We start from the raw sequence: 23,237 nt of genomic DNA, 5'->3' as shown, positions 1-23,237 counted from the left end.
GGCCTTGGCCCCAGCCTGTGTGCCCCTCGCCCGTGTGACGCCCCCCGGCCTGTGTGCCCCTCGCCCGTGTGACGCCCCTCGGCCTGTGTGCCCCTCGCCCGTGTGACGCCCCCCGGCCTGTATGCCCCTCGCCCGTGTGACGCCCCCCGGCCTGTATGCCCCTCGCCCGTGTGATGCCCCCCGGCCTGTGTGCCCCTCGCCCGTGTGACGCCCCCCGGCCTGTGTGCCCCTCGCCCGTGTGACGCCCCCCGGCCTGTGTGCCCCTCGCCCGTGTGACGCCCCCCGGCCTCCGATATTATCGATCTTGAAAAGATACAGCCCTTTCATAGCATGAGGCTGCTCTGGGAATCATTTGATTGCCAAGGATCCTGCTTATTTATAGGGGTGATCCCACCTTGACGTTAATTCATAAGATTTCCACCAGTGGAGCCCCCACTCAGAATGGAAGTGGTGATCCCATGATGTCCCCCATTTGACTGGAAGGACAGTTGCAAATGCTGTAGGACCGGTGCGCACCCTGATATTACTAAGTCAGGGTGTAGATCAACACTTGGCGCTCAAAAGGGTTTGCAGTGATCGAAAGGTTTATTTGGTAATCTTTACAATTAACGTTTCGGTCCTGCACGTGGACCTTCGTCAGAACTGATTACCACTGGAAAGGGGAGACACTGCCACAGTAGTGCTAGTATATGCGACGCTTTGGGAAGGAGCGCCATTCCCAAAGCGATGTGCGTTACATATACTAGCGCTGCTGTGGCAGTGTCTCCCCTTTCCAGTGGTAATCAGTTCTGACGAAGGTCCACGTGTAGGACCGAAACGAAAGGTTACCAAATGAACCTTTAGTTCACTGCAAACCCCTTTTTTATTGCCTAGTGATTATCTAAGGGTTGAAACCCTACTTTGGTACCGCTGCACAGATTAGGAGTGCCGTATATTTCTTCAGATGTATGTCAGGGTGTGCACGCTCCTGAGCCCACTCCATGCCAGGCAGATTATTTAGCACCATTAATCCCACATCGCTTTACAGACATTATACCAACAGTATTAGCCTATTTAAGGCTGGGTGCAGACAGCCAAAGGTTCTCTCACCGGAGACAGTCAGGCTGATTATGCAACTGAGATCAAAGTGTCCTCCAATTGTCTGATTAGAAGATTGAGAAAAAAAATCTCAATCTTGTCCGTTGTCAGCGCTTGGAAATTAGACTGCACTGAGATATCCGAGTGCAGTCCGATGTTTTCTATGCACTCATTGACTTGCATGGCCGATTGTGATTTGAATATAGGATGAAACTCTGTCATGCATTGATTTCCCTCACCCTACTGAATGCCACTGTTGGCCTTTTTTGGTCTCTGATATAGCAGAGTCTGTGAAAGATACTACCTACAGCAATGCAGCTGTAAAACTAAGTGATCAAAACAATTGCAGGCTCAGGTCCCAAAAGGGGGATAAAACAGTGAGAATTAATACAAAGTTTTAAATGTAAAAAATAAGTGTTTAGCGGGGTTGTTCCTCAAAGTACATTTTAATCACTAGATCTTGGAATAATAAATTCCACTATTGGATGTTTAAAAAAAATAAATAAATTAGTTCCTGTGCAGAGGTCTTGCACGTCTGTCCCTGCTATGTACTGTCATTTGTTGTGTCCAACCGTGTATAGCTGCTCCAGTTTGTGGTCAGCGCACTTTACATCTCCAGCCCAGGGGGGCATGAGTCGCTTATAAGTGAGTATTTTGATAAAATTCCCCTGCTGTTGCGGTTCGGGTATAGTTCTGGTGCCCAAACCGAACTTTGGACTAAAGTTCGGTCAAACCCAAACTTCCACGAGTCTGCTCACCACTAGTGGGGACCACTGTCTAAGTGCATTGCTTTCTGTATGCAGCCACATCTGTTAAGAACTAGCCACCAAATGTCAATAGGGCTGATAGGAATGTTTTGTCATGGTAATCTGGAGTCACATGACCAACATGTCTACGTATACATTTGTCATGTAGATTTGGAGGTTGTGCTCTCCTGGTACTATGTGCATGATCATAGAGCTGTGCTGCTAATATAAACTCTGGGAAATATATCAGCAGATTAAAATAAACTGAATGTACCCTTAATGTGGATTGATCACAGGGCTGTGGAGAGTCGGTAAGCCAAACCTTCGACTCCGACTCCTCAATTTCCATGGCTCTGCGACTGACTCGCTCATACACGGCTCATGTTTAAGTGATAAATTTTCTGTAGCTCAGATTCATCTCTGCTAAAAGTCTAGACCCTTAGATCAGGAATAGGGAAGACATTTATTGGACTTTTCATAACTTTCCCAAATTCTTATGAAAAAATATTCCCCACAAACTGCATTGAACTACTGTACCCAATTTATTATATATTTTAGGAGTCGGAGTTGGTCCATTTTATACAGACTCCACCAAAATGGGCTCCGACTCCACAGCCCTGATTGATCAGCTTGAAAAATTCAAGTCTCGCGCCTGCACAGTAGCATTGCCGGCCGTGCAGGAGCAGTTTGCTCTGCCCTATTGTGGGCATGTGCATTGATGTCCTTTGCTCTGCCTGCAGTAGGGCAGAGCAAAGTATGCCTGCGCGGCCGGTGATGCTACTGCGCAGCCTCGATACTTCGTTTAGATATGTGGATGACGCAGGACACGTCATCCACATCAGTCAGAGTCTGAGGATGGCTTTTACTAGCGAAGAGGAGAAACAGACCCTGCAAGGAAGATGCCCATTTTACCGGACCATCCTCCTTTAAATACAGTGGTATTTTTGAAGTGTACAGGAGGAGTCAATGTAATCATTTGTGAAATGCATAACCACAGCAGAACAAGGTGGTGGCATTTGTTGGGATACTGAAAACAACTGGTGACAGGTTCCCTTTAAAGTGTTTTTTTTTTTTTTTTTAAATCATGGTTTAAGGCTGTGTGCCCACTATGCGTTTTTCAAGCGTTTTTGCCGCTGAGCTTCTGCAGCGAAAACGCTTAAAAACTTCTTGGTAATACGTGCCCCATGGTCCCCAATGACAATCCGCATGTGCTGTGCACATGCTGCGGAGATTTCCTCTGCGGATTATCATTGCGGAAAAATACACAACATGTCCATTAATTTTGCGGACACTCAATGTAATTGCCGCGATTGACTTGCATTGAATCGCTTAATATCCACATGACTACATGTGCACATGCGGATATTAAGCGATTCTATGTGCGGATGGTACCCAGGTCTGGAGAAGAGGAGACTCTCATCCAGACCCGGGTACTATAGTATCTGTTAATTTTTTATTTTAAATTCTTTTTTTTTAAGATTATACTTGCCTTCTGATGGCCCCCGGTCTCCTGTACGATGCGTCCGGTGTGTTGGGCGGCTCGCGATGGTCTAAAAGGACCTTTACTAAATGACGTCATGAAAGGTCCTTTCACACCACCGCGGGCTGTAAAAGAGACCGGACTCAGCGGAGAAAAGACTGGGGGGCCATCAGAAGGTAAGTATAATGTTTATTTTTTACCATTCTTCTTTTTTTTTTTTTCTTTTAACTATTTACTTGGTCACACTATATAAGTCCATGCCGGTTGCATGGATTTATATAGTGTGACCAAGTTGTCAAGCACTTTCCAAGTGATGCTAAAATCTCTTGGAAAAGCGCTTGATAACCGACATGCAGAAATGCATGCAAAAACGCTTGACAAACGCTTCAACCTGGCAGGAAAAACGCATGTAAAAACCGCAAAAAATATGCAGCATTTCTGCATTGTGGGCACTTAGCCTTAGGTTTTCTTCTGATGTCTTCTGTGCATTGGAGCCGGCCTAGGGGGGAGGGTTGGGTCTTCTGCCCTGGGCCCTCCGCCTACCTCTTATGTTTCTATAGGTCACTCATTATTCAGTGACCTGCCACGAAGCCAATGTCTATAGAGGGGCCTAACACTAAAGTGGAACGTCGGCAATTGCAGTGTGCAGGCGCGGGATTTCTGGACATGAATTAGACGTCACAGGGACACTGATGCTGATTGGAGGAGAAATGGCAGAAAGATGTCGGTCCCTGAATGAGGAAATATGGGACAACATAGAGCAGGATATTCCTAGGGTGTCTGTCAGTGAGTCGAGTAGGCTCTCCCATTTATTCTTAGTCCACAGGGTATGCAGGACACCTATTTTGCTATATATAATGGGGGTAAAACCTGACTCCTAGTGCTGGAGATGTAATACACCAGATGCTGATTTGATACATCTAATGTGGAATTGCCCTAGTCTTTGGAGATATTGGAGAGACGTAATGGACCTTATAAATTCGGTGTGATTGTCCTATTCCTCCGGAATCCTTAACCTGTGTTCTTGGTTATACAGCCGAAATTCCTGAGTGTGAGAATCACCAATTAGCTATTGCCCGTATACTATATCAGGCACAAAAAAGCAGGGCTGTGGAGTCGGTAAGCCAAACCTCCAACTCCTCAATTTCAACGACTCTCTCATACATGGCTCATGTTTAAGTGATACTGTAGCACAGATTCATCTCAGCTAACAGTCTAGACCCTTAGGTCAGGAATAGGACAGACATTTCCTAACTTTCCAAAATTCTTATGAAATAATATTCCCCACAAACTGCATTGAATTACTGTACCAAATTTATTATATATTTTCGGAGTCGGTCCATTTTGTCCCGACTCCACAGCCCTGTGGAAAAGTATAGCTTGATATTGGAAGAATCCTACTCCAGCTGTAAGGGAGATAATAGCAGAGTAAACAACACCACGCGTCTTAAGAAATATGTTTATCAGAGAAGAGGGAGGTATCATAAATTTGAGGATATATGGACATCCTGGTTAGAGAGACCAAATCTGCCCCCCCCCTGACATTGACATGGTCTAGAGCACTCTTTCAAATGTTTTGATTGTATATGTGTGTATATATATATATTTAATTGTTATGTCTTTTTATGTATTTGCTAATGCTCATGCGGGTACCATTGTATTCTTATATCAACAGTATAATGTTGGGGGGTTTTATTGTATTTTTGAAAAATGTTTAATAAAAGCTACAATGCAAAAAATAATCTTTTTATTTATATAACGCCAACATATTCAGCACTTTACAATTCAGACAATTTACAGACATTATCGGCACTGTCCCCATTGGGACTCACAATCTACATTCCCTATCAGTATGTCTTTGGAGTGTGGGAGGAAACCGGAGAATGCGGAGGAAACCCACACAAATACGGGGAACAGAGACTCCTTGCAGATGTTATCATTGGTGGGAAATTAACCCAGGACCCCAGCGCTGCAAGACTGCAGTGCTAACCACTGAGCCACCTTGCTGCCCTATGTTGTTCGATAAGCTATAGACTGGCTCAGATTTTTTTTAGAGCGCGCCTTAATCTAACACCGCTTCTCCGTGCCTTTTCCCATTAATTTCAGTGATTCTTTGGGCTCTTGGCACCCAGACCACTACCAAAGCTCTGACAAGTGCAGTTACCCTTTAAGGGTTTTTTTTTTCAGGTGGTGGTGCGGTCCTTAAGTTTAATGGTTCAAAAAAGTGGCATAGGTTGCTAGTAGGGGAAGGTTTGCCTTTGCATCATGGGAGAAGAGGAGATGCTAGTGAAATCCTCAGAGTAGTGGGAGCAGGCTGTAAAGCATGGAGCCTAAAGGGTGTGAAGGCCTCAGAGGTTTGCTTTGAGAATATTAGGGATCCACCAGCATTATTAAAACCAAGGAACACGCAAGACAGGGCAAGGATAAAGTTGTGGAGAAGAGTAAAGTAAGGTTAGGTTAATAAAAAAAAAAAAAAAAAAAAAAGCCCAACCCAAGAGATGTGAACATCTCACAGAGCACTGTTCAATTCAGAAATGGAAGGAGCACTGCACAACTGCAAACCTACCAAGACATGCCTGTCCACTTAAACTGATTTCCAACAAGGAGAGTACTAATTGGAGAAGCCGCCAAAGGGCCCACAAGCAGGGCTGTGGAGTCGGAGTTAGTTTTGGTTGGAGTCGGTAGAAATGTACCGAGTCCAGCTTTAAAAAAAAATGTGTTAATATTTCATAATTGAACTTTCATATGAATTTTATAAATGTTACTCAAATATATATGTTCTATCAAACTATGAACAACAGTGATAAGCAGTTCTGCTGGAGATGGACATTTCTTACTTCTTGTGTCACTGTTCTCCACTGCCCTTATCTAATCTTATACTTGGTTAACCTCATGCTGCTCCAACACCCCTACTTACAATGTATGAAAGTGAAAATGTGTTGCAAATTCTTAGTAGTAAAGCTCCTCCTCTAGACTAGATGTTTACTAGGTGTGCGTCTTCCAAGCATCTCACAGCTGCTACGCAGAAGAGGAAGACTGTAAGAAGTATTATCCTTTCAGCAAACTTTGCATCAGTTAACTGTGAGTACATGAGGAATAACAGTATTACTGACCACTATATCCGTTGTACGACCTGGTAATCATTTTGTACAATTGTTTTTAGGAAAAACAATTGTCATTTGGATTGTGAATACAGAATTAAAAACCTGAGAATGTCAAAGAAGCGTCACATTAAATCAGCTGTATTTGAACATTTCACCATCACTCAAGATACACTGACAGACATAATGTTTTCTATGACAAATGATCCAGACGAAAACAAATGCTGTGAAGCCAAGATCAGTGCATATTCAGGCAAAGATAAAAATGCTCCTACCAGAGCTTCTAATCTAAAGAGACATTTACAGCGCTTTCATCCAGAAGTACTGAAAGCAGTGGATGAGAGACTGCATCCAAACCAATGAACCAGTGCCCAGCTCTTCCAGCCAAACAAAGGAGCAGAGAACTTTGCAGCCATCAGTTGCAAGATATTTTGTCAGTGACAAAGTTACTGTGACAATGACAGTAGATGCATTTAAAAAACAGATTATAGAGCTTGTTGTAAAGGATAGTGTGCCTATTTCATTATTTTCACGACCAGCTTTTATGTGTTTGAATGGGGAAATGGCCCGCAAGCTTGGTGTTTTTCTGGAGAGAGAGAGAGTGTATTAGAAAATTAGTAATCTAAGAAGCTTTTAAACAAAAGGAAGAACTTAAAAAAAAACTCTCAAGGGACGCTTTCTGTTTCTTAAAATGGATGCCTGCACACGTCACAGTGAACTATTTTGCCATCAATGTCCGATTTGTTTGTGACAAAAATGAAATGGTTACCAAGACATTGGCAGTAAAAGACACCAAAGCTCATCACACCAGTGAGTTTCTCCAGGTCTTGGTGGAAAAGGTTCTGCAAGACTATGAACTTACGACAGAAAGAACTTGCTCTTTTTTAACTGACAATGCTTCAAATATGATAAGTACTATTAAGCTAATGAATGAGAGTAATGATGGTGACCAGCAGCTAGAAGAACATTCTGGGTCCACAGACACAGAAATGTTTGAAATAGAGGAACACCGTATTGTAACTGAGGAGCAACTGAAGTTACTTCAGATGAACAGCAACATGATAGTTTAGATGATCTTGTTGAAACTGTGTCAATACGTTCTTTCATTCATCACATGCGCTGTGTTGTGCATACGCTACAGCTGGCTATAAGAGACAGTCTGCAAGAAGGACATGCTGCTGCACTCATTGGCTACTGTTGCCAGAACCCCTAAAGTTGACTCAATTTTGAAGAGACGTGCTGGAAAAGGGGCAATTATTGATCAAGCCACACAATGGGGCAGTACTTACTTAATGATTCAGCGCTTGGTTGAACTGAAAACCTTTCTTGTAGACATGGCTAACCCTCAACTGACGCTAAATGAAAGTCAGTGGAATCAGGTGACTGAGCTGGAAAAATTGCTAGAGCACCCATTTACAGTGACTAAAATATTACAAGCAGAGGACTTAACTCCAGGTATTTTCTTAAAGGAGTGGAAGAACCTGATGTTTCGCCTGTCCCAAAGAGGAGGGTTAATTGCAAGTGGCATTGCTACATCAATGAAAAGGAGAGAGGAGCTACTATTACAAAATAACATTCTTTTGGCAGCTGTTTATGTAGACCCAATGCATCGGATTCTTCTAGATGATCAACAGCTAACTAAAGGAAAAGAAGCTCTGTTTGAAATAGCAGTAAGGATGAAAGGGTTGCAGAACAGTCAGGAGGAACAAGAAGAATTTGGTCGTCCTGCCACATCTTCACCCTCATCATCAACTGATGAAGTATTTAATTTCGAAAAACATTTGGATCACAAGGACCGTGCAAAGCTTTCCCGCATAGAAGAAGTCATCCCCATCAAAGAACACAGCCAGTACATTTCAGCAGAATTTTTCATGTGCACTAAAAGAAATTGAGAAATTTGACCGTTCATCAAAAATAACAGTGCAACAAGCGATTCCTCTGTATCCTGACATTGTCAGAGATGTTGCCCGAGTGGTTACTGCTTTGCCACCAACCCAAGTTAGTGTAGAGAGGTTGTTCTCTGCTCTCAAAATAATTAGATCAGATTTGAGGGCATCCATGAAGGAGGATCTGACAGAGGCAATACTTTTTCTGAGGACAAATTTATAGATTTCTTCTTATTAACTGCATAACAGTGTTTATTGCATATTTACTTACAAGAGTTTAGAAAAGTTTATAAAAGTTATTTGCTATATTCTAATTAATATAGTTTTTGCTCTAAGTTGTCTAATTACGTATATGATGGTGAGAAACTGAATAAGCACGATGTTAATATTTTACAACAGTAAATTTATTGTTACGAATTGGCCATTTATGAAGGAGTCGGAACGATAAAATCCAGGAGTCGGAGTCGCAACTGTGGCTTACCGACTCGACAGCCCTGCCCACAAGACAACAATTAGTCATATATTCCACAAATCTGGCCTTTGATGGAAGAGTAGCAAGAAGAAAGCCATTTTTGAAAGCAAATGCTCATCACAATTTTCAAATTTTGGCTATGTGCCCACGATGCAGAAATGAAGCAGAAAATTTCTGCAGCATTTCTGCATCTCCCTGGCAGAAAAAACGCATGCAGATTGTGCATGCGTTTTTCCTGCGGCATACATGCGGATTCGCATGCGTACCCACATGCGTTAACGCATGTGTTTCCGCATGCGGACTGACGAGCACTTTCCAGGCGATAGCATCACTTGGAAAGTGCTTGACAACTAGGTCACACTATATAAATCCATGCAAAAGGCATGGATTTATATAGTGTGACCGTAAAAATAAAGCTATATTTACCCCGATCCCCCGCCGCGTGTGCTGTCGCGCTCGTCCTGGCTTCTTCCGGGTTGCTGGCATCTCGCGAGACAGCCTGCAGTCACATGACCGCGACGTCATCTCAGGTCCTGGAAGGAGAAGCGCTGCAGGGGCCGCCGGACAGGTGAATATAAACTTTATTTATTATTTTATTCTTTTTTTCACAGGTGCAATGGTACCCAGGTCTGGATGAGAGTCTCCTCTCCTCCAGAACTGGGTACCATCCGCACATAGAGACGCATAGAAGCCGCTTGTAGAAATGTACAGACACGGATTCTATGCATCTCAAAGCAAGTCAGTGGCGGTGCTTCCGCAAAATTAATGAACATGCTGCGGATTTATTTGAGCTGCAGAAACGCTGCGGTATAATCTGCAGCATGTGCATTGACATTGTGGAATGCCATTGGGGACCATGGGGTGCGGATTACCATGCGTTTTTGATGCGTTTCCGCTGCGGAAATGCATGAAAAACGCATCGTGGGCACGCGGCCTTGTATGTAGAAAATCATGTATCATAGCCTAAAAGTAATGTACCCATGATGCAGAAATGCTCTGGATTTTTCCTCAGCGTTTCTACATCTCCCTGGCAGAAAAAAAACGCATGCAGATTTTACATGCGTTTTTTCAGCCAGGGACAAGTTAGTCACGCATTTTGCACGTGCGATTTCGCATACGGGTTGTCAAGCTCTTTCCAAGCGATTTTTAGAATCACTTGGAAAAGTGCTTGACAACTTGGTCACACTATATAAATCCATGCAACCGGCATGGATTTATATAGTGTGACCAAGTAAATAGTAAAAAAAAAAAATAAGAATGGTAAAAAATAAAGATTATACTTGCCTTCTGATGGTCCCCGGTCTTTTCTCCGCTGCGTCCGGTCTCTTGTACAGCCCGCGGTGGTGTGAAAGGACCTTTCATGACCTTTCAAGAATAAAAATGGTAAAAAATAAAAAAACAGCAACATTACTCGCCTTCTGATAGCCCGGTCTCCTTATCTGATGAGTCTGGTGTCTCGCGGTGGTGTAAAAGGACCTTCCATGACTTCATTTAGTCATGTGACAGGCCACGCGACCGCCGACATCAGCGGTCGCGTGACCCGTCACATGACTAAATGACATTGTGGAAGGTCCTTTTAGACCATCGCGTGTCACCGGGGAGCCAGGACGCATCACTAAGGAGACCGGGGGCCATCAGAAGGTGAGTATAATGTATTTTTGTTTATTTTAATTCTTTTTTTTTTTTTTTTTTTTTTTTTATACAGGTACTATGGTACCCGGGTCTGGATGAGTGTCTCCTCTTCTCCAGACCTGGGTACCATCCGCACATTGAATCTCTTAATATCCGCATGTGCACATGTAGTCATGCAGATATTAAGTGATTTAATGCAAGTCAATGGCGGCGAAAACGCCGCGATTACACAAAATAATTGGCAGTGCTGTGTATTTTTCCCCAATGATAATCCGCTGCGGAAATTTCCGCAGCATGTGCACATCACATGCGGATTGTCATTTGGGAACATTGCAGACCTTCTACCAAGCGTTTAAGTGTTTCTGCAGCGGAATTGCCCCCTGCGGAAACGCTTAAAAAACACACAGTGGGCACACAGCCTTACACTTCACAAATACTTGCTACTTTGTGTTGGTATATCACATAAAATCCTAATAAAAAAAAAACATTTGTGGGTATAATGTGGAAAAGTTTAGAGTAGGAATACTTTTTCAAGGCACTATATCTTATGCCCATTCATGCATGCAAGAAGCGGTCAGTTGTTTCTGTACTCCACAGTAGTAGAGCCATGATGCTAGCTATGACTGCCAGCTCTGTTATAAATATACAACTTCCTTTCTCTCTGCAGTGATGAATTGGATGACTTGCATTATCAGGACACTGATTCAGATGTTCCGGAGCACAGGGAAAACAGAGTCAAGGTGAAATGGACTCATGAGGAGGTGAGTTTTCGGCACCCTATGAACATCAGACCTGGACAAATCTTTGATAGGGCTCATGTGTCGGAACCATAAGAGCTTGGTGCCAATGGGTTAAAGTGCAGTGACTAAAACCTGGGCGCAAGGCTGACTTTAATCTTTGTGTTGTTGATTTTTCAAGCTCTGCTATACTCACGTGGACACAATTGTTGGTATCCTTTTGTTAAAAGTTAGAAAAAAACACAATGATCACTGAAATTAACTTGGAACTGACAAAAGTAATTTTAAATTAAAATTAACTGAATATCAACTGAGAATCAGACATTGCTTTTGGATTGTTTAATAGAAAAATGTGAAAAAAACCCCCTCCAAACTGATGAAAATGGCTTGGACAAAAATAATGGTACCCTTAACTTAATATTTTTGGTGCCCAACATTTTGAGGCAATCACTGCAAACAACAATTTCTGTAACTCTCAATGAGACTTCTCTACCTGTCCATATGTACTTTGGCCCACTCCTTTTGAGCAAACTGCTCCATCTGTCTCAGGTGTGAAGGGTGTCTCTTCCAGACTACATGTTTAAATTTTTTCCTTCCACAGATCTTCATTAGGGTTTATATCAAAGCATATATAAGCCACTTCAGAATAGTCCAATGCTTCGCTCTTAGCCATTTTTGTATGTTTTGGTTCATTATCCTATTGGAGGACCGATGGCCTGCGACTCAGACCAAGCTTTCTGACACTGGACAGCACATTTTGCTCCAGAATGCCTTGATAGTCTTGAGATTTCATTGTACCCTGCACAGGTCCAAGATGCTCTGACAGATGCAGCAAAGCAGCTCCAAAACCTAACAGCCTCCCCTATGCTTCACAGTAGGTACAATGTTTTTATTTGTTTGCTTCATTTTTGCATCTCATGTGACTTGCCAAAAAGCTCCAGTTTTGTCTCACCTGTCCAAAGGACATTGTCTCCGAATCTTTCTAGCTAGTCTATATGCGTTTTGGCAAATTCCAGTTTTTCTTCTTTATGATTTACTTTCAACAGTGGTTTCCTCCTCGATCATCTCAATGAAGTCAACTTTGGCTAAGACAGTAATGGTTGGTGCAACCGGCACTGATGTGTCTTGACATTGGAGTTCACCTCTAATCTCTTCTGGAAGTTAGGGCATCTTTGGTTACCATTCCTATTATTCATATCTACTATTTGTCAACGATTCTCTTGTGGCCATGTCAAGGGAGGTTGGCTACAGTCCCATAGACTCTAACCTTCTGAATAATATGTGCAACTGTAGAAACCGGAACATCAAGCTGTTTGGAGATGGTGTTATAGCCTTTACCTTTAAACCTGTTTGTCTATAATTTTCTTTAGAATCTCCTGAGACAAATGTCTCCTTTGCTTTCTTTGGTCCATGTTCTGTTTGGTACATACCATGATACCAAACAGCACAGTGACTACTTTTCACCCTTCTAAATAGACGAACTGACCAATTACACGTTTGTAGACATCTGTTATGCTAATTACAGAACACACCTTGGTTTCACATGTCCTTATGGTCAAATTATTTTCAAGCTTTTTCTAGGGGTACCATCATTTTTGTCCAGACCACTTTCATTAGTTGTGGTTCAACAGAAAAAAAATCAAATCAAAAGCAATATCTAATGTTCATTAGTTGATATTCAGTAGATTTTAAAGGGGTCACCTGGGACTATTTATTTTTAAGAACGAACAGGCAGGAAGTTGCTACCTGTTTTGTTCACCACTGATCTCTATCGGCTCAGAGCTATCACAGGCTGTTCCTGTCAGCGATTCTGTGACTTCCAGTGACGTCATGTCACAGAGCAGCTGCTTCTCTTTTGCTCTGTTCTGTTGACAGTGTAGGAGTGCTGATGTCATGATGACTGACAGCCAGCTTCCTGCAGTTAAACAGCGGATAGCCAGCTGTCAGCCTGCATGACATCGGCAGTCACGCCCTGTCGATAGAGCCGCCCGGAGGAGGAAGAGCTGCTCTGTTGATGTGAAGCAGCAGAATCGCCGTCAGTAGCGGTCAGTGACTGTTCTGAGCCGTCACTGGGTAGAACAGGTAGTGGGCAACTACATCCCTGTTATTTCTTGGACCCATAATAGTAAAAGAAAAGCTAGTCTCAGACATCCCCCCCCCTTTTAAATTGAAATTACCCTTGACAGTTTTAAGTTATTTCAGTTACCATTGTGAGTTTTTCATTAACAGAAGGGTACCAACAATTTTGTCCGTGTGTATGTATATTCTCGAGTGTTCCCACCTCTAGTCCCCTTGTCTCCTGCTCTAAAAAAAGAAAAGAAAAAAAAAAAAGAGGTTTTTAAATGAAGAAATGTCTTTTGCCCGATAGATTAATAAACTAATTACAAGCCCTCTAGTAACTGCTTTTTGTTTCACCAGGATGAATTGTTGAAAGCCTTGGTGAAAACATATGGACAGGGTGAATGGAAACATATAACCAGCCACATGCTTGTGAGTAGTTCTGTAATGATCTGTTGATGTGGGCAATTTCCCTATTGTCATATATAATTGCGTATACTAATATTAACAATCAGTTCTATTTTGTGAGAAACTTTTCATAAGGCATAACAAAATATATAATTTTCTCGTCTTTTTTTAAGAACCGGACAGAGCAACAATGTCAGCACCGATGGCTCCGTGTTCTTCACCCTGACCGCGTCAAAGGACCTTGGACTAAAGAGGAAGATGAGAAGGTAAAAATTATGGCTTGGTGCCTCAGTAACCAAGAATATAACCTATGGCAGCAAAATGAGCACATACCCTGTGGTAAGTAAATAGTAATAGTATGTATAAATAACATAGGGTAATTGATAAACACTATTTTTGAGCAATAAAGCGTAAAAGCCTTCCCACCGTGACAAGATGTACCCAATCGGGATGGTCCTATCCTCTAGTATTACCTCGCCTCGTAACCAAGAAAGATCACAGAAATGTTATAATACTTTTGATATCTTTCACTTTGGTGATTTTTGTGAATCTGACCTCCTGTACAGGTTATTGAGCTGGTGAAGAAGTATGGAACCAAGCACTGGACCCTCATTGCAAAGCAGCTGAAGGGAAGGTTGGGAAAACAGTGTCGTGAGCGCTGGCATAACCACCTCAATCCAGAGGTGAAGAAGTCCTCCTGGACTGAAGAGGAGGATCATATTATCTGTCAAGCGCACAAAGTTCTTGGCAATCGCTGGGCAGAAATAGCAAAGTTGTTGCCAGGACGGTATGTAGAATTTTATTGAAGTTGTTGAAGTCTCAGGTGGCCAGTTTCCTAATCAAGGAGGGCAGCATTTACAGGCTTTTTGCTAAAGATCTTGTCAGCGCTGCTTGGTATCTGGCCTACTCATCATATAAGGCCAGCTTCACTGCCCCTATGTGCCTCCAATTCTGCCGAGACTAAGCCGCTTCTGCCTGCTGCACACTTTAAGTCAGTGGCGTAACCATGCCTCTGGTCTGAACTGTCAATCATCATAAATCAATAGAAGATGGGACAAATGTTTTAATTTGTATATGGTTCAACACTAGTAAAGCAAGAATATGCTTTTGCTAATGGAAACCATATTTTACTACAAAAGGTATGCTATTATGGCATGAAAAACTTTTCACTGCATATAGGGAATCTCTCCTCATTTGATCAATATATCCTATTAATATGGATAGAGGTTATAGACTGCTGAAAAAGTCCTACCTGTATGCCTCATAGCAGATGCCTTGTGGAAAAATCAGCTTTTATCACTTTTTATGTAAAGGAATTCTTCAAGTCTAGGGGGAGGACGGTGCCTGGAAGATAACTGTTCCACCGGAGCTTCTTTATCCGATCTTTCTCCTCCCACATCGTGACATCAAGTCTGCAGCCGGAATTCCCGCGCCCGCACATTCCGACTGCTTTTGCTCCTCTTCAGTGTCCCGCTCTTTAATGGGCACTGACTTCACGTAGCTCCTGTGCCGGCGAGTATTAAACTGGGGCATCGAAATTTACATTTTTACTCCTGCAGGGAGGAAGGAAGTTAGGAGTGCACCTTTTCTGCGCCCTGGAGATCGCTCGGAGCGGAAGTGCCAGTGACTCACCAGTGCAGAAAATCTCACTGATCACTAGAAAGATGAGGCAGATGTGCTAGGCGAGTGCGGTGCCCTTTCGACTGTGTGCTTCTGCGCTCTCTTCTTACATCTTTGCCTCAAAAGATCATAGCCTCTCCAAAAATTTTTTGAAATCGTATCTTCAGTGGTTTCACATGTCTATCTTTTTGGGATCGTAGCTAGTGATGATGCTGGGGGAATATAGCCCTACAATGGATCATGTGTTTGTAAAGTTTATGTACATGTTGGCTTTGCTCTGAGTATCTTACAGATCTGCACTTTTCGTCCATAGGACAGACAACGCAGTAAAAAATCATTGGAATTCAACCATCAAGCGAAAGGTGGAGACAGGAGGATATCTGAATGGGATAAGGAACAGCATTGCAGACGAGAAGGAAGAAAAAGACGACTCTGGTTCTCAGGCTGTAGTGGAAGAGGTACCAGTCTGTATATCACCTGAACATGTGCCTTATGTTTAGTGGAGCGCTCTGCTAATCTTTCTGTGATTTACAGAATGAACAGTCCTCGGTTTTTCAATTAGAAGTAGAGACTGTAGAGAACGGCCTCAACTCTGACATAATGGAAGTGAAAATAGTTGAGGTAAAATCTGAGCAACTGAGTGAAGGTGAAGGTGAAGAGGAGAGTGCAGGATCCAGCCCCTCGTCTGCCGTCGCCTCTGTGAGTTCTGCTCCAGAGAAATGGATGGTGGAGTATGTCAACTGCCTGGTGCCAAGCAATGACATGATTGAGTCGGTAAGGAGCATATATTTGACTTGTATGTATGAGAAGTGATGCTGTTCTTTATCGCCAGGCTTAAAAAAAAGTATATAGCGCCAACATATTCCGCAGCACTGTACAATTAAGCGTGGGCTTGTACAGAGAATAAAGAGAAAACAAAGTAACACAGTTCAATAGTTACAGGAGGAGCGATGGGCATGCTCGCAAGCTTACGATCTATAAGGAATTAGGGGAGACACATTATGTTACAAGTGCTTGTCATGTATAGCCATTATAATGAAATGATTCCAAATAATGCATGAGCCGGTCATCAGCCAGTATCTCTAAAATATAGCCAAATGTTATTGGGTGCATGGATGATGTGGAGACATGAATGGAAGGGACCAGATTCTGAGGAAAATTTAAAGAGGGAACTTAGAAGACTTAGATTAGTGAAATGAGGTGATGGGCTTGTCTAAAGAGATGTGTTTTTAAAGCACGCTTAAAAAGTTTAGGGGCTAGGTATTAATCAGATCATTTGGGGTACTGCATTCCAGAAAACTGGTGCAGCACGATAGAAGTCTTGGAGACTGAAATGGTCGGTTTCAATTATGGAGGATGTTAGTCTTAGGTCAGTTGTGAAATGGAGAACATGGATAGGGTAATAAACAGATGAAGGATGAGATGTAGGGCGGCACCGAACTGTGGCGAGCTTTGTGGGTTAGAGAGAAGATTATGTAGGATTTGAATTCTGTAGCATATGGGTAATCGGTGCAATGACTGGCACAAGGTGGAGGCATCAGTGAAGCGGCTGGACAGAAGTATGACCCTGGTTGCCACATTCAGTAAGCATTGAAGAGGAGACAGTTTGGCAAGAGGTATACCAAGAAGTAGAGTTGCAATAGTCCAGACAAGAATGAATAAGAGCAACAGTAAGTGTGTTCGCGGTTTTAAAGGTGAGAAAGGGTTGGATTCTGGAGATTTTTTTTAAGATAAGATGACGCACGGCGTGCTGCTTGGGAGTAAAATGTTGGCTGACTTATGGCAAGTTTTTCTAAATATGTATCTGTAATATGATGCTGCCTTTTATTTTTGACTCTACAAAAGCGTCCTCTTATCAATATGTAGCCGTTTTAATAGAGGAGGCATCTATATGTTTCACACATATAAAATATGGTAAACTCTTTTAATGTATTTAAGCCAATAATGTGAGTTATGTTTTTGTGTTTTTTTTTCCCCTGTAGGATGCCGAAAATTGGTGTGATCTTACCACTTTTGATTTGACTGATGAATCTGCAGTTACTGACGTTGGCAGTCCTAACTCCGTGACTACTGCCAAACCCCTCACAACTAATATAACTGAATATCGCCTTGATGGACATACCTTGTCTGACCTGAGTAAGGGTAGCAAAGGGGAGTTAATTCCTATATCTCCACGTCCACAAGCTGGATTTGGGACACCACCCTCCCTGCTGAAACACCAGAAGAAGAGGAAAATCACCTTGTCGCCTGTCACAGAAAGCGTGGCCAACAGCAGTTCCTGCACTACAGATACCAATAGTATGACGCCCAAAAGCACTCCTGTTAAGTCACTACCCTTCTCTCCATCACAGGTATGACTTCTTACAGGTAACATGGATATTAAAATGAACTCCATTATGCTTAGACAAAGATTACTGTTTATGGATAGATATAGGAAAATCGGTCACTTAATGACAAATTCAAGATGTTCAGTTGTGGGTGGCATTTTGGTCAGGACCCCGGAGTTGAAATGCGCATTAATACTTTTGGTATGCTTTTGCCCAAGTAAGGCTAAACTTACATATTGTGTGTGGTGATATGTTGGCATATATGCCAGTGTAAATGACGATCTAACCATAGACCTTAATGTGCCAGTCTGTAAGGGTTTTTCCTGGCCGAGGTGTACTTTGGGAACCCAGAGTAACTCATACAGGTGTCTCTAAGTGTGTGCACATATGTTGGTCAGAATTGATGTCACTCTCAGACCGCATGTTGCCATATCTTGGAGCAAGCTGGGACCCTTTTGTTTTTAGAACTAATAAGCCAGATGTGTTTAAGAAAATAAACTCTCTTTTACTTGGACTTGAAACTTTGTACAACCGGTAGTAGGTTAAACACTTAAATTCTTCATATGCATTACGTGTCAGAGGGTTGTGGATGGCGGCACATCATTTGTGAAGAGCATTGTAGAAGTATAACAGGTTAAGCTGTGAACACTGCACCCAGTACTATACTCTGTGGACTAAATAAGTGAGCTCTCCCAGCTTCTATACCTTATGGACGTATCCCAGCCTGGCTGATCGTGTATTCCTTCACTAAGATCTCCAGGTCTAGCAAACACTAAGTCTTAAAAAGTCTTCCACTAGGTGCCCCAACTTGCCTGCTAGAGGAGAATTGCAGCTGCTGTTGCTTGATATTGATGGAGCGTACTACCTTCTGTAAGTTTGCTCTTCTTACATTCAGCAGTGTCAGCTGTATTTGGTCAGTGAATCTTCCTTTTCTGAAGCTGAACTTGAACTGATAAAACAGGAACTAACTCCTAGTGCCCACTTACTCCCCCACAAACCATGGGTCGGCCTTACAGTTAATCCTGTCAACCCTGAATACAGGAAAACTGCAGCCTACATGAGGATGAAATCCATAGAACAAACAGGTTACAAAATATAAGGGGCCTTCAGAGAGTGTGTTCGACATCTTCTCCACCTTTACAAGTCAGTGGCTGATGTATTCAGCTTGTGTAGGTATAGCTTAAGACCTTTGAGCATGGCACCAGGAATGGCGTAAGTCGCTGCCATTTGTAGTTCAGAAGATCACCACTTTGTAACAGCTAAGTGATCAGGATCATTTTCAAAGTCTGCATGTAAGAAAGAAAGTTTCGGTTGAGTGACAGCCTGCAGAAATGATGAGTGATGGAATTAATATTCAGAAGTTGCTTTAGTAGGTTATGGTTGCTGATGTATATCTTACCGATCTGTATTTCTTGTGCTGAGAAGCTGTCAGCTGTATAAGTTTTTTTTAGTCTGTGTTTTATCCGGCTGGAGCTTTAAGATTGAGCCTAATTGTCGCACTAACAATATATCTATAGTTATGGCTGTGAAATGCATTGTATACCTGCAAGTCTCTGCATTGTTTTTCCGTAGTACATCTACTAATTAACCTATTGCAATTTTTTTCTTCCTTTGTTCTATAGTTCTTAAATTTTTTGTCAAAGCATGATGCTTTGGAGCTGGAAAACCCATCTTTAACCTCTACACCTGTCTGCAGCCAAAAAGTAGTTGTAACCACACCTCTCCATCGAGACAAAACACCCCTGCTACAGAAGAACTCTGCGTAAGTTTTATACATTCATTGTGTTCACTGCATTCTCCTTTTACACATCAGCCTTTTTTAGTATCAAGATTATAGACTTCATTCTACTACAACTATAAATAAAGTTGCACTTGCTTTTTGATATCAAGTTGTGCTCCACTTTAACCTCTAACCCATCTCATGATTGTTCTATTACATCATGGAGCAGGTGCCGTTATGTTATACAATCAGCACCAGCCTCTAACTGCAGCTATCACAGCTAGCTCTGGTTGCTGCTGTTTAAGCACTTAATTGCCACTGTAAATCGCTGATGGCAGCACTTGAATTGCACGCCATCGCCTGCCTAGAACGTGATCAGACAGTGCTAATAGGCTGTGATGACTTGCTTAATGTCCCCTGTCTGTCATGTGTGAAGTGAGCTTTATAGGAAACCTTGATTTTCACTATATTCTGAAGTATTGAAATATAAGGGATCCAACAATTGCAGCTTCAGTTCCCTTATGTTAGGCTATGTGCCCATGATGCAGAAATGCTGTATATTTTTTTTAATCTCCTCCCCGGCAGGAAAAACGCATGCGGTTTTTACATGCGTTTTTCCCGCCAGGTAGAAGTGTTTGTCAAGCGTTTTTACATGCATTTCTGCATGCGGGTTATCAAGTGCTTTTCCAAGCGATTTTAGCATCACTTGGAAAAGTGCTTGACAACTTGTTCACACTATATAAATCCATGCAACCGGCATGGATTTATAGTAGTGTGACCAAGTTGACATAAAAAAAAATAATAAAAAAAAAATTACCTTCCTGTGTCTTCCCTGTGTTATCTCCGCCCCGTCTGGTCTCTTGCACTGCTCGCGGTGGTGTGAAGGACCTGCAGTGACGTCATTCAGTCATGTGTCAGGTCACATGACTCAATGACGTCATGGCAGGTCCTTCACAACAACGTGAGCAGTGCAAGAGACCGGACGGAACAGACAAAACACCGGGAGGACATCGGAAGGTGAGTATAATCTTTATTTTTTATTTTAAATTCTTTTTTTTTTTTTTTTTTTTTTTTTACAGTTTCTATGGTACCCAGGTCTGGAAGAGAGTCTCCTCTCCTCCAGACCTGGGTACCATCCGCACATTGAACCGTGTGATATCCGCTTATCCACATGTAGTGATGCGGATGTCACGCGGTCCAATGCAAGTCAATTGCGGCGATTACGCTGCGTGTCCGCAAAATGAATGGACATGCTGCGGATTTTTGAGCGCAGCATAAATGCTGCGGAAAAATCCACAGCATGGGCATTGACATTGCGGCTTGTCATTGGGGACCATGGGGGACGGATTACCAAGCGTTTCCGCTGCGTAAATTCCGCAGCATAAACTCTTGGAAAATGCTTTGTGGGCACGCAGCCTAAAAATGTAGTGAAAAAGTAAAAAAAACAAAAAAAAACAAACAAAAAAACCCCCCAAACCTGAAAATCCTAGTCTTTTCTCCATCCAAAGATAAAGAAATACAAAGAATATGCATGTTCGGTATTGCCATGTCCAGAAAGATCTGATCTGTCAAAGTAGAAAAAATAGAAACTGGCAGCAATAACCCAATCTTATTTAAATTGAGGTTTTTTTTTTTTTTTTTTTTTTGCAAAGTTTAAAATTGGTTGCCACTAAAAAAAAAAAAAAAAAAAAATCTATAAAAGTTTGATAATGCCATAATCATACTGACCTGGAAAATCATGTTGCAAGGTCCATTTTACTGCACATTGAACACTGTAAAAGAAACCTTCCCTCACCCATCCACAAAAAAATGGCTGAACTGCATATTTTTTTCCCAGAACACTTTGAAATCTAGTGCATTGAATGGTAAAATAAAGTGTCATTAAAAACTACAACTTATCTTGCAACAAAAAAAAAACAACTCCTCACTCTTATGGGTATGTCTATAGAAAAAATAAGTTATGGCTCTAGGTTAAAAAAAAAGAAAAACACCACAAAAATTTTAAATTTTTAAATTTAAAATTTGCTTAATTCTTTAAAGAATTAGAAAAAAGTATTGGCTAAAAATGAATTTTTATTTTATTTTAGGTTTGTGACACCAAATCATAAATTTCTGGGGGATAATGCACCTCACACACCCACACCATTCAAGAATGCTTTAGAGAAGTTTGGCTCATTGAGGCCATTGGTAAGTGCTGATTTTTAGTGTGCTGGTTTCCAATAATAAAATTACTGATCTTTTCCCATATACTGTAATTGTGGGCTGTCTTTTTGCATGTAATCCTTGCATTTCTGCTTCTATCAGGATGGTGATTGTGAGATCATTCGGCTAGAAATGATGGGCCTCTGTAGTGAGAAGTAGCGTATTTTTCGAACCATAAGACGCACCTAGGTTTTAGAGGAGAAAAATAGAAAAAATTGAAGCAAAAAAATGTTGTCACGACGCACTGTTATGGAAGGGGGAGAGGGACCTGCTGCGGACACGGTTATAGGGGTAATGTCTCCCAATTCTGTATGAATATCCCCCGTCCCACACGCCGAGGTCAGCTGCTGGAATATTCACTGCTCCCCACGCCCGGGACTATGGAAGTGGAGAGCAGTGAATATTCAGTCTCTTTAACAACTGGCACACGTGTTTGCTGCAGCCGCCGTCTACTGTGACCCACTCCACCCCCATCCACAGCCGGACTGTAAGGTACATCTGGAATATAAGACGCACCCCCAACTTTCGTCCAAAATTTTGGAGGAAAAAAGTACGTCTTATAGTCCGAAAAATATGGTAATCTGTTATGTAGTTTATTAAATAACCTTTTGAAATCTCCTTTTTCTCTGGAAGTGAATGTCCAGTTTCTAATTAAATAAAGAAAACAACATTTTTTTTATATACATCTAAATAAATTCAAAATGATAGTTTTCTTAATTTTTTTCACTATGGACCAGGTACATACTATTACGCACAATGTGATCATACCCGCACAAAAGCTGTGTGGGGTGTTCGCCGCCAGGTGTCAGCTGACACCTGGTACTATGTGCCAGGAGCGGTCCCGCTCCGCTCCCGGCACATTAATCCCCGAAATGCTGCGATCAAAGTCTATCGCAGCATTCCAGGAGCAGGGAGAGGTAAGAGTGTCCCTCTTACCTTGAATCTGAGACCACGCGCTGTGTGCGCGGGGTCCCGATCGTTGCCATGGTGACCCGATGTCGTCATGACATCCGGGTCACCAGGCATCAGGAAGTTAGATCGTGCTCAGTGCACGATCTATCTAATTTGTGTCTGCAGGGCTGACAGGCTGCACAAGTAGTACAAGGATGCTGCTGCTGCATCTCTATGCTATGCAAGCGATCAGTTTGCAAAAAATGTAAGTTCCATGGTGGGAAAAATTGTCAAAGTGAAAAAGAAATAAAATTAAAAATTGTAAAGTTATAAAAAAAAAAAAAAAAAAAATGAAAAAAATAATCCCAAAAAAATAAACATATACTGTACCCATAAATCTGAAAACACTGTAAAAAACCCACGAAAACGATGCTTTCATCATGCCGCCAAACAAAAAATGGAATAAAATGTGATCAATCAGACAAATGTAAATAAAAATGGTACTGCTGAAAACGTCATCTTGTCCTGCAAAAAATTAACCACCACACAGCTCAATCAGCCGAAAAATAAGTTATTGCTCTCAAAATAAAGCGATGCAAAAGTTCTTTTTCTATAAAAGTTTGTGTTCAAGCGCCAAAACATAAACAATATAAATGTAGTATCGCTGTAAACGTACTGACCCGAAGGATAAAGCTGCCTTATCAATTTTACCACACGTGGAACAGAATAAAAAAGAAAAAAAAAATCCTGAATTGTTGGTTTTTGTTTATTCTGCCTCCCAAAAATCAGAATAGAAAGCGATCAAAAAAAATGTCACGTGCCCGAAAATGGTACCAATAAACATGTCCCGCAAAAAACAAGCCGTCACATGACTGACGGC

The 23,237-nt window shown here is 42.0% G+C and overlaps 1 protein-coding gene across 2 annotated transcripts in view; it reads left to right on the top strand.

Annotated features, from left to right (window-relative positions):
- Window positions 1–23,237, top strand: part of MYBL2 (MYB proto-oncogene like 2) — a 41,313-nt gene that overhangs the window by 399 nt on the left and 17,677 nt on the right. The window contains exons 2-10 of one of the 2 annotated variants that reach the window (XM_073683804.1): window positions 11,062–11,155; window positions 13,550–13,621; window positions 13,771–13,863; window positions 14,164–14,384; window positions 15,531–15,675; window positions 15,752–15,991; window positions 17,200–17,568; window positions 19,167–19,306; window positions 21,352–21,451. In XM_073683804.1, coding sequence (XP_073539905.1) covers window positions 11,062–11,155; window positions 13,550–13,621; window positions 13,771–13,863; window positions 14,164–14,384; window positions 15,531–15,675; window positions 15,752–15,991; window positions 17,200–17,568; window positions 19,167–19,306; window positions 21,352–21,451 — 1,474 coding nt within the window. Of the gene's footprint in view, window positions 1–11,061; window positions 11,156–13,549; window positions 13,622–13,770; window positions 13,937–14,163; window positions 14,385–15,530; window positions 15,676–15,751; window positions 15,992–17,199; window positions 17,569–19,166; window positions 19,307–21,351; window positions 21,452–23,237 lie in introns of those variants that run through there. The other variant, XM_073683805.1, reaches the window with a different exon arrangement.

The sequence above is a fragment of the Phyllobates terribilis genome, unplaced genomic scaffold, assembly GCF_046119375.1.
Source record: "Phyllobates terribilis strain yellow unplaced genomic scaffold, ASM4611937v1 Scaffold_5__5_contigs__length_657084704, whole genome shotgun sequence".
NCBI classification, from domain to species: Eukaryota; Metazoa; Chordata; class Amphibia; order Anura; family Dendrobatidae; genus Phyllobates; species Phyllobates terribilis.
This window is presented reverse-complemented; position numbering and strand designations above follow the sequence as displayed.